The sequence below is a fragment of the Octopus bimaculoides genome, chromosome 1, assembly GCF_046866305.1.
Source record: "Octopus bimaculoides isolate indiv1 chromosome 1, ASM4686630v1, whole genome shotgun sequence".
NCBI lineage: Eukaryota > Metazoa > Mollusca > Cephalopoda > Octopoda > Octopodidae > Octopus > Octopus bimaculoides.
The window spans coordinates 100,096,312-100,108,351 of NC_142928.1; the positions used below are offsets into that span (position 1 = coordinate 100,096,312).

General features: G+C 36.7%; 1 protein-coding gene across 2 annotated transcripts in view; it reads right to left on the reverse strand.

The window, feature by feature from the left end:
* Positions 1–2,219: 2,219 nt before the first annotated feature.
* The window catches only part of LOC106879279 (shiftless antiviral inhibitor of ribosomal frameshifting protein homolog), a 79,560-nt gene continuing 69,739 nt past the window's right edge, over positions 2,220–12,040 (reverse strand). For both annotated transcript variants that reach the window (XM_052968608.2, XM_089354724.1), the window contains 3 exons: positions 11,036–11,139; positions 8,388–8,566; positions 2,220–2,926 (listed from right to left, as the gene is read on the reverse strand). In XM_052968608.2, the coding sequence (XP_052824568.1) occupies positions 2,508–2,926; positions 8,388–8,566; positions 11,036–11,139 (702 nt within the window). In that variant the 3' untranslated portion in view covers positions 2,220–2,507. The remainder of the gene's footprint in view (positions 2,927–8,387; positions 8,567–11,035; positions 11,140–12,040) is intronic.

The window sequence follows — 12,040 nt, forward strand, 5'->3', positions numbered from 1 at the left end:
GTACTTAGACAAAAAGTGTTTATTTAAGGTAAGTTATATTGCCAAAAATAGGAGACCGGGATCTATGATTCTATGGGAAATAGATTTACAAGAAATTCAGTCTGAAGTTCAGGGTTTGATGATTTATGATGTTCCAGAAGAGGAGGAAATGTTTGTACTTGACTAAAAGCAATAAGCAAATAAATAAACTTTTGATAACTGAAAACATGGAATTCCTTTTACATGAGGACATGAGACTTCTTTGTTTTCCTTGGATTTTTTTCCACAAAAATATAAGACATCTTTCGGAAATAAGCCCTAGTGTGTTTTACAGATGCAAAATTAATATAAGACTGGGTCTTATTTTCAGGGAAACCTGATATTCTTTGTCAGATTCATACATCTTGACAAGGACTGTCTGACAGTTTGTTAATTTGTGTAACTTCAGTTGTCATTATGAAAAAGTTAGTTCTGGCAGTCACAAGCTAATGTAATCAATAAAGTAAACAATAAAATAGTATCCAAAAACTACTTGATTTATATATTGAAGAAATTCATTACACAAAAATGTTATAGAATTATGTTGGGATTTTAACTTGGTCACAACATTCCAATGGATTGACAAACTTGATTATATTTGATATTGACTGTAAACATATGCAATTAAGTGAAATCAACTATAAGTTTGTGTGTAGCTTAATATTTGGTAAAGAGTAGTAGTGCATGATGTAATGTAGCTCAGATGTGTTGTGAAGTTTCAAAATATTACATGTGCAGTGTTATTCCATTATAATATGTTGGCGTCATTTGACAGTGGTCATGCTGGAGCACCACCCATTTAGTCGAAGAAATCTACCCTAGACTTATTCCCTGTAAACCTGGTATTTATTCTATCAGTCTTATGCCGAACAGCTAAGTTATGGGGATGCAAACACACCAACATTGGTTGTCAAACAATATAGGTGGTGAGACAAACACATAAGAATATAATATATATATATATATGATGGGCTTCTTTCAGTTTCCATTTACCAAATTCACTCACAAGGCTTTGGTCGGCCCAGAGACTCTTTAAAGTATAGAGTTGAATTTTGTGTAGCCCCCTGTTGGCAACTTTTCTCCCTCACCCATTTTGTAGGGGGTATTACCCAATTTTCTGGGCTCTTTTCACAGCTATACCCCATTCAAAATTTGCATTAGTTTTTGTATGAAAAAAAATGGAAGGGAGCAGGGCTTGTTTGTAGAGAAAATGTTAGATGTGCCTGAAAGAAAAACATGGTCTTTCCTTTCCCTGCCAACTAAAAGATATGAAGAACTATGAAAGGTGAATAAGTACTAGGGGTGGGAGAAAGAAGTGAGAACAGTTGATCGTTCTAGAACTCCCAGAATAAAAATGTAAACACCTGAAAGACTTTCTCTCTATTCATTACTAAATGTCTTACCTTCTTCATTGTTAAAAGTAAAGAAGCTAGAAAAGATCGATCATATTTTAGTCACTGTAAGCAGTGAAACCTAAGATGAAATAATTGCTATTTCATTGTGTATTTGTCCTTGACTCACGCCCAATTTGATAACAGCCTGCACATCAATGTTTACCTGGGAGCTTGGCCTCCAGATCTGTGAGACCCCAAAATACTGCTGTTAGGACCAGATTAACAACTATAGTGACTAAAAAGATTTTCCTGTCCCTATATAGGATCTTTTTTCATTTTCTTCCAACCACTTGAAGGTCTTGCTCCAGTTCAATCAGCTGGCCAAAATGAGTCGTAGCTGTAATTGAAAGGGGCCAGCCTTGTCATATTTTGCATGAGGCTGAATCTCCTTGAGAACTACGTTAATGATCTGCATGTCTGTGGATTACTCAGCCACTTGCAAATTAATTTTATCCTCGTGTGGTAATAAAAAGTGAAAGTGACAAACAATATTTGCTGTGTCTCTGTATCAACTTTTCTTTGGATCTATGTATCTACTGTCTTTCTCTCTTTCTCTTCCTGTGTCCCTCCTTTCTCCCACTTTTAATTTAATGATGTGTGTATGTATCTATGTATCAACTTTTCTTGCGATGTGGCTATGTAGCTATTTTTCTTGTTTAAAAACACAAAACGAATGCCGTCACCACTCACTGTATCTTTCACTCTCTTTCTTACTTCCTCTCTCCGGCTTTGTCACTCACTCCCTCTTTTGAGGTAAGTGCAACACACATAACAGGTACGTACAAAAAGAACAAGTTGGCATATTAATATTATTGATACATGCATATACATACATGATTGAAAATTAAATTTTATTTTTTATTGCCACAAGAGTAATCTCCCATGAATAATGCTGAATAATGAATTGATAGCGTCGATCTATTGACTTCTGGCTGTGATTTCTTTTTACTGAATAAAATAAAGGCACCATTATTTTAAGGGAAATGCCTCAACAACTGACCATTTTCCAGTATGAAGAAAAAACAGAAATCAAAATTAGGAGTCAACAGATTTTTGACTTTCACAAACGACAGTCTAATTTGAAGCTCTGAGACTTCAATCCTTTTTTTCAGATTTTTTTTTTAGTTTTGTTTTTTCCTCTGGTTTAATGTTCACCATCTGTGTTTTATCAGTTTTGGCTACATGTTCCGCACTAGTTGGATAAGATGTTAAGCTAGACATGGCAGAAGACTTTGGTCTTGCTGAAGGAAAACCTACAGGTTCATCTGGTTCGTTACCAACATTGCTATCAGATAGTGATAATGTACTCATATTGGAAGTGATATCAGCATCTTCAATAATAGTTTCTAAGCTTACTGAGAAGTCAGAGACTGAATCATTCTCAAATCTCTGAGTGAGAAATGTTTCCACAGTTGAACCAGTACTACTGTGCTTTAAACATGGGTAGTAGATAGATCGGTTTCTCCGACGTTGTGGATGAACACACCTTTTCTGCAATCCTGAAGGACCATATACTGTAGATAAAATAAGAAAAGAAAGGATGATTATATAAGCAAACTTAACTGCTGTTAGTCATATTATTTTTCTTATTTAAATAGAATCTAACTATTCTGATAATGTAGAATGACTCAGATGACAACATACACCTTCCTATCCTACTTGATATTCTCTATCATAATATTTATGTTTGCTGGTTTTGCTTTGACATTTGCTCATCATTTTCTCAAAGTTATTAGACATGTCACTGGGTTTTTACACTTAACTTGTTATGTTCTCCAAGAGTTTGTTCAGAGGTACATATAACTTCACAAGCTGGTCAACCAGGTCATGTAAGTTACAGAAAGAGTTGAAATGCAGTTTGGCTTTATGCCTAGGAAAAGCACTATTGATACCACCTTCCAAGAGAGGTAACTGTAAAAGTGCATGACCAGGAATAAGCTAATATATAACTAGTATTTGTCAACCTAGAAGAGGCCATTGACATGGTTCCATTCTGTGATTTGGTGGTCTCTGAGGAAACCAGTGTTAAATGAATGGCTTATGAAAATATAAGCCATGTAGAGAGGTGCAGTTGACAAGGTGAGAATCAGCAATGTATTCAGTAATGAAATTAGTGTTCAGATAGGGGTTTGATAGAACTTTGCCCTAAACCTTCTCTGTTCATTCTAATCTTTCAAGCTATAAAAGAGGTGTTTAAAACAGGCTGTCTATTTGAACATTGCTGATCATGAGAGCTATAAAAACTTGGTCAACAGCAAGTGAGGAAGTAGACTTCTCATGAGGCAAATGCACAGGGACATGAAGCACTACAAGTTTGCAGGAAATAGGTTATATCAAATATCCAAAAGATTGCCTAGAAGGAGCTTGTTATCCTGGTGATCTAAATAACAGTGGGGTGGGGTAGGATGGTTTGAAAGCACAATAGGCAGAGTAAGAACAGTCAAGAAGCCTAATCCTATACTTTGCTAGACATTAAAGGGCTCCTCTCTCAGAATTAAGGACAAATTGAACAGTGCATGTGCATGGTGAGATGTGGATCTTCAATGCAGGGTATTTGCAAAGACTATAAACATGCTTCAATGAATGGGTAACACTACTGTGCAACACACACACATATATATATATATATATATATACATATACATACACACACACATATATATATAACTAAACGTTTCAACTACATGTACTTATCGCACTACTAATAGTCTCCCTTACATGCATATGTTCACCAAGCATGTACAGGAAACTATTAGTAGCATGATAAGTACATGTAGTTGAAATGTTTAGTAAAGCTGAACTCTTGTTGGATGGAGTAGTCTTTGTATTGACTCTTATGCAGTTAATTTCTTATATTTATATATATACAGGAGTTGGACAAAATAATGGAAACACCTTAAAATTTCAAACAAATTTATTTGAATATGGGGTAGGACTGCCTTTGGCAGTAATTACAGCTTGAATTCTGTAGTATGGACTTGTACAAAGTTTGAATTGTTTCCATTCTTCAGCTAAAACAGTTTCCAGTTCTTGTAGTGATGATGGTGGAAGATATCAACTCCTTACTTGTTTTTCTAAAATGTGCCATAAATGTTCAATAATATTGAGATCTGGGGACTGTGGTGGCCAGATAAGATGTTCAACTTCACTAGAATGTTCTTCATGCCATTCAGTAACAACTTTAGCTGTGTGAATTGGTGCATTATCATCATGAAAAATTGCATTTCCCTCTAGAAACAGTTCTGCAACCATAGGATGAATTTGATCAGATAAAATGCTTAAATAGTCTTGACTATTAATTCAGCAATGAAGGGAAACCACTGGTCCGGCAGATTTCCAAGATATAGCCGCCCCCCCCGATCATCATAGATCCACCTCCATGTTTAACAGTTGGAAGGAGGCAGTCTGGGTCAAATGCTTCTTTTGGCTGTCTCCACGCGTATCTTGGCCGGTGGTCGGAAATAAGGTAAAGGATGACGTGTCCGAGAAAATAATATTCTTCTAGGGACCAATTCTGTAGGTTTTTTACTCCACTCTAAACACTTTGCAACGTTTGTTTTTAAAAGTAGTGGTTTTCTGATTTCAGCCCTCCTGTGAAATCCAGCTTTGTGCAGCTCCTGGCAAACAGTTTTTGTGGAAACTGGGTTCTCAAGGCAGTCATTGAGCTCTGCAGTAATTTTGGGAGCTGTACTTTTGTGTTCCTTTCTAACAATTCATGTAAGAGTCCAACGGTCCCTATCTGAAAGTTTTGGTTTACTTCCGGAGTTTTCTTTTGACAAGGAGGTTTTTCCCTCTTTCTCAAAGGCTGTCATTACTTTTGAGACAGTACTTCTTGATACACCAAACATTTTGGCTGTTTTCATTATGCTAGTACCTGCCATAAAGCACCAACAATTTGACCGCTTTCAAAGTCCAATAGATCTGTCATTTTAATTAACTTCTGATGATGATATCTGAAAAGAATCATCAATTTGAGCAAAACATATTAAGCAACACTAATAATAACTCCAAAAACAGAAAAATAATCAAGCTTTTGACGATTTTATAGATATTTCAAAATTATGATGCTATGATCCTAGGTGTTTCCATTACTTTGTCCAACCCCTGTATAAATACATGCACACACATAGATATTTATAGTAAAATTGACAAAAAGAGTATAGTGAACTTGCTGTGATGTGTGGGAAATTTAACATTTCAGACAGTGTTCTTCTTCAAGGAAAATTTGAAAGAAGATAAGTAAATGATAGACAACAGAGTCTTCAAGTTAAAAGAAAGAAAAATGGTTGCAACTGATAAGAAATGCAGGACCACATGAGCTTCATATACCAACAAAGAGTGGCAGGAGAAACAGTGTGAAAAGGAAGAAAGAAAGAGTTGCAGAATGAGGAGAAGTGGGCAAAGTCGAGAGTGAGGTCAAGAGAAAAGAGAAAAGAGGAGGTGAGAGAAGGGTTGAAGGATAAGAAAGGGTTTAATGAACTAAGAGGAGATGTAGGTGTTGAAGGAAAAATGTTCATTTAATCCTGTCAGTAACATGATGCCAAGTGTAAGGTAGGCCATAAGTGAACAGCAAATCTTTGCTCAATTCACCAGAGTTGTATGGTCATTATATGGATGACTGTGCCAGCATCACCCTTACCAGACAACTGCTCAACAATTTTATCTCTTTGTTAAGATCTTTAGCTCTGCCTTGTAATTTATTTCCAATATTTCAGTTAGTTTTCTCAATGTCTTCATCACTATACACAATATCTACCTATCTATCTCTGTCCTGTTCAAACCTAATGACTCCTACTCCTACCTCCTGTACTCTTCTTCTCATCCCAAATCTTCTTGAACTGTTGTGGATCTGACACTCCACCAGACCCAAGCCAGTCACTGTGCCACTGCTCTCCTATCACCTTTACACATGTCTATAGATAGTTTTCCAATCTCTCTCACCTTCCACCAGTCCATCTTCCCATTGAAAGATAAACTCATCCACAACTTCTCTATTCTACCTTCTGATCCCACAACCATTCCAATCTTTCCTGCATCACCTCTTCACAACTTTTAAAAAGATACAAAAATCTCAGGGATCTTTCAGTAAGAAGCTCCACAGCACCCAGCATCTCACAGCTAGGCACTGTTTAATTTGCTTACTGACAATGCAACATCTGCCCCTACAGTACCAATATTGCAACAATTACTGAGAGCCTAAGACACAATATATTAATCAGAACTTCTGTTGCACATTGTCTAACCTGATATATTGCATCATATGCAAACTTTCCATTGCCCTTTACATTTGGGAAACAGATCAACACTTTACTGATCACTTTTAGGGGCATATTTGAAGCATACTACTATATAAACCAGGCCAATCTGTTGCCACAAGCTTCAAAACTGCAAGCTATTTTATCACTCATTTTTCAGTGTGCAGCAATGGATCCTCATTCTAAAGGAAACAGTGGAAACGGTTCATGCTCAAACTTAAAACCATGTCACAGCTTTAAATAGATATACATGCTTACTATTTCTAAAGACAGAAATAAAAATTTAAAAATTCATGCATATATCTATTTATATATGCACATTCTTTTATTCTTCTATTCTTTTGTTCCAGTCATTTGACTGTGGCCATGCTGTAGCACTGCCTTTTTGAACACTTCTCATATACATTCTTACTGTTTATGAAAAACAGAAATAGATAATACAATATGATACAATTAAATTAAATAAAATATCATTTACGGACATATACTCTGACCATGAAGAGAGAATTGTAATTTATAATCAACCTGACCTCTTTTTTTTTATGTCCATTTCTTCATTTTTGTATTTTGTATTTTGATTACAATTGTACTTTGCCACTTCATAAGCAGAGGTAAGTAGAATCTCTACTTGACCTTATAGGTAATGCTATTCATGGAGCAAATAGTGCCCTGCCCAACACGGGGTAAAACTATCCTGGACCTCTGTTTCACAAATAACTTGACACCCATTTATAATGTTATGGCACACTGATGATTTTCTATGACTATAACTTAGTAGCACTAATGATGTATGATCCACAGATAACTGCCAACATGTAGGCTACTAGAAGTACCCAACACCTTTCCAGCCTAAACTTTCATGAAGCTGATTGGAAAAGTATTTAGAAAGAGATCCTGGAATAGAACTAGTCTGCCAGTCTCTCTACACAGGATGTTGACATAAAGCTACAACACTTTATGACAATCATGCATGACATATGCAGTAAGTTTGCTCCAGAGAGAATGTCAAACCAACAGAAAAACATAATTCCCAGATTATACCAGTCCCCAAACAGGACGACACTGTATTGTTCCAAAGGTTCCACCCATCCTGACTAGAGTGAGGAGCGAGTACTGCGACAGTTTGAGATTCAAAGGCCCACAGCTATTAAATATCTTGTCAGAAAATCTGAGAGATCTACACGGAGCTAGGGTAGATGTTTTCAAGAAGCAACTTCACTTCCTGCTGTTCAAGATTCCACATGAAACTACATCAGGGCGAGAAACTTAAAAGAGGGCAGCAATAACAAACTTCCTCCAATAATGAGAAAATGACCATTGAAAATGTGATGATACTAAAAGTGCCCCAGCATGGTCACAGCGTTTGGGCTGAAATGCATAAAAAATAAAAGAACATACATACATACATATACACACACACATATGTATTTGTATACACACACACACATATATATATATACACACACATAAACATCCACATACATCTATGCACACTGACACATATATGAATTTATGTGAAATGATAGAGAATCAACAAGTTGAAAAGAACAGGCCTTATTGTTATTGTAAAGTTAGAAGAAGTAAACAACTTTATAAGCAAAAATTTGGAGGAGTGTAATGGAAATAAGGAAGCACTAGAGCTAGCTTTTCTATTATATAATAATAATAATGTACAAAATGACATTATAAAACATTATATCAAAAGAGTAGACCATCTTACCGTTTACATCTTTATCACAGTCTGATAAGAATCCACAGCAGTCTGGTGCATCACATGAATGTTGACTCTTCCAGTTTCGACGACCGGGATTCCTCTTTGGAGGTTCAATTCTAGTTGGATAACACAGGTTATTGCAATTGTAACAGATGCTCCTAGTTGTTGATTTTTGACCAAAGCCTCTGTAGATATGCAATGGAAACCACACAAAATACATCTAATACATATTTAAAATAGTGTTTTATTCCTCTACTTTAGGGATGTAGAGCTACAGGATACAATATTCTCTAGTAACATAAACATGATGACACTTGTTTTCACTCAGACAATCTCATGCAAGAAGAAGAAGTGACAAGTTTTATGTACACACACACACGCACAAAATACGCACACACATACATGCACAGAACATGCATACACACACACAGCTGCATGGTTTAGCAGTCCACTTTCACAACCGCATGGGCCGGGAGATGCTGTGTAGTAGCAAAACATGGGCCCTAATGCAAAAGACATGTGAAAGTTGACTTTGCCTCTCATCCTTCCAGGGAGGTCAATGTAATAAATACCCATCGTGTACTGGAGTTGATGTTCTCTCCCCACCAAAATTTCAGGCCTTGTACTTATTGTAGAAAGGGTATTATCATTATTATAATAATAATTATTATTATTACTGAAGGCGGCAAGCAGGCAGAATTGTTAGCATGCCAGACAAAATACTTAGTGGCATTTCATGTCTTTACAGTCTGTCCAGCTTAACATTCTGAGCTCAAATTCTATCAAGATTGACTTTGCCTTTCACCCCTTGATTTAGTAGCCCACTTTCACAACCAACATGGGCTGGGCAAGTGTCTTATACTATTGTCTAAGAGCAACCAATGCCTTATGAGTCAAACTGGTGGATGGAAACTGTATGAAAGTCCCACTGTGTGTGCATGTTTGTGTGCGTTTTCATGTGTGCATGTACATGAAAGTTGTCAGTTCTACTTCTTGCATGTGATTGGCTGAGTTTAAGTGAGTGTCAGTGTGTTTATGTTATCAGTGAACACATTATATCCTGTAGCTCTACGTCCCTAAAGTAGTGGAATAAAGCCTTCTCCATGCTACTGCCAATCAACATCCATCCCTCATTCTCATCATCATCATTCTCTGCAACTCATATTTACCACCCCACCCCTGTTCACCATTCACTATATTCATCCCCAATTAATACATATAACAATCTCCAGCCCAAGTTTATATTGCTTTCACTCTCCTACTACACTCATGGAACCTTATCTACCTACACCAATTCCTCTATATCCATGCTGCCTTCTATTCACCTTCTTGGACACATTATCTTGAGTGTATGTTCCAGTACTTTGGCACAACTAGATTCTCCTTTCTTCCGGGCACTACTCCAGCTATCCCCACCAACCCAAGTAAAACATGAGGTAACCATGCATCTCTTCCACAATAATATATTTGTTCTGGTTCCTCCCATCATACACTAACCTCCCAACACACTGCATTAAATGATCACCTTATGTCCTATCTTCCCAATTAGTTGAAGTGGCTCCTTAGTTTTGCAAGCTACAAGATAACCACACTAATGCTGGTGCCATATAAAACACATTCAGTACACTCTGAAAAGTTGTTGGTATTGGTGGTGTTAGGAAGGACATCCAACTATAAAGCCCAAGCCAAACTGAGACAGTAGAGCAAGATATGGTCCTCCAACCTGTTGGATTCTATCAAAACATCCAACCCTTGTCAGCATGGAAAGCAGATATAAAAATAATGATGGTGTGTGTGTGTGCGCGTGCGTGCACATATTTAAAGAGCTTCTGCAAAATTACTGTCCAACAAATATTTCACTCGCAAAGCTCTGGTCCATTCAAACCATTTGGCAGTTATTTAAATGAGCAGGGAAAGTGTGTGACAGGTAACAGTTGATATAAGTAGGATTTGAATTCAGAGCCATAAAGTGATGTTATAACTAGGATTCTGTCTGACATTCTATAAACTCTGTCATGTCTCATACTAACAAATAAAATAAATTGTGAAAACAAATAAATATCACTGTGTGGTAAGAAGTTTGCTCCTCAACCACATGGCTGCAGGTTCAGTCCCACTGTGTGGCACTTTGGGCAAGTGTCTTCTACTATAGCCCAAGGCCAGCCAAAGCCTTGGGAGTGGATTTGATAAAATGAAATTGGAAGAAGCTCATGGTGTGTGTATGTGTGTGTGTGTATTTTTATATATATATATATATATATATATATATATATATATGACTGGAGCCTGGTGTTGCCATCCGGTTTCACCAGTCCTCAGTCAAATCGTCCAACCCATGCTAGCATGGAAAGCGGACGTTAAACGATGATGATGATGATGATGATATATATATATATATTTATAGCTGTGTCTTTGTGTTTGTCCCTTGTCACAGCTTGACAAATGGTTTGGTTTGTTTACAACCCAGTAACTTGGTTTGACAAAAATATGCTGATAAAATAAGTACTAGGCTTAAAAATATATGTACAGGGATCAATTTTTTTGACCAAACTCTTCAAGACGATGCTTCAGCATGGCTGCAATCCAATGACTGAAACAAGTAAAGGATTAAAGATAAATGTTAGAAAATGAAATCAAAGGTGATTCAAACTTACCTGAATTCATTGTTACAACTCTTACATACAAATACTGCACTTCCAAATTCAACATCTTTCGGGACAGGATCATACCGAACTTGGCATAGTTTACATCTTGAAACCTAGGAAAGATAGTATCTTCACATATAAATATCTACTTCAAGTTTAGGATGTGTGAATATGCATATACAGTACTGTGCAAAAGTTTTCAGCCATTTTAGACTATTGTAAATTTCTAGTATTGCCAACTTATAAGTGGATGCTTTGCATTGCGTTTTTTACAGTTGAAACATTGACCCTATTGGAGTCATTTCCATACCTAATCATTATATTTTGTAGTAGGAATTCTGAATGAGAGAGGAGGATGTGAGACAACCACAAAAAAATGGCCATGAAAAAGTTTTTGGCCACCTCACACAAAGCAATCAAGATACAGTATTTTAAAACAGAAAAATGTCTATAATGAAAATTTATTACATAACGTTCATTTCAAGAAGTTACTGTATATTGGTTAATATTTCTTGTGGCTTCTCTTAGCTTGAATAATTGCTTCAATGTGCCTGGGAAGAAATGTGTATAAATCCTTCACCATCTTCACAGGTATGAGATGCCATTCTCTGTGGCTGAGCTCCCATAACTCTTCAAGATTGCATGGATTCTTCTGATGAACTCTTCTCTTTAGTTCTGACCACATATGCTCAATGATATTTAAGCCAGGGCTCTGAGCTGACCAATCTTTCAATACAGTAACACCTTCATCAGCCAGACTCTGTTATGTTGTATGCAATCTGTGGCATGGAGCTCCGTCATGCTGAAAAATCTCACCTTCATCCAAGTCTGGTACCAAATTGTCCTTCAGCAACTGGATGTATTTGGCACTATTCAAGTTACCATCAATTTTAACCAACTTTCTTGAACCATCACTTTTTATGTATCCCCAAAGCATCAGATTCTTACCCCCAAACGTCATTGTTTTTGTCATGTAACATGGGCCATTTGACTTCCCTGGAGGCTTTCTGACAA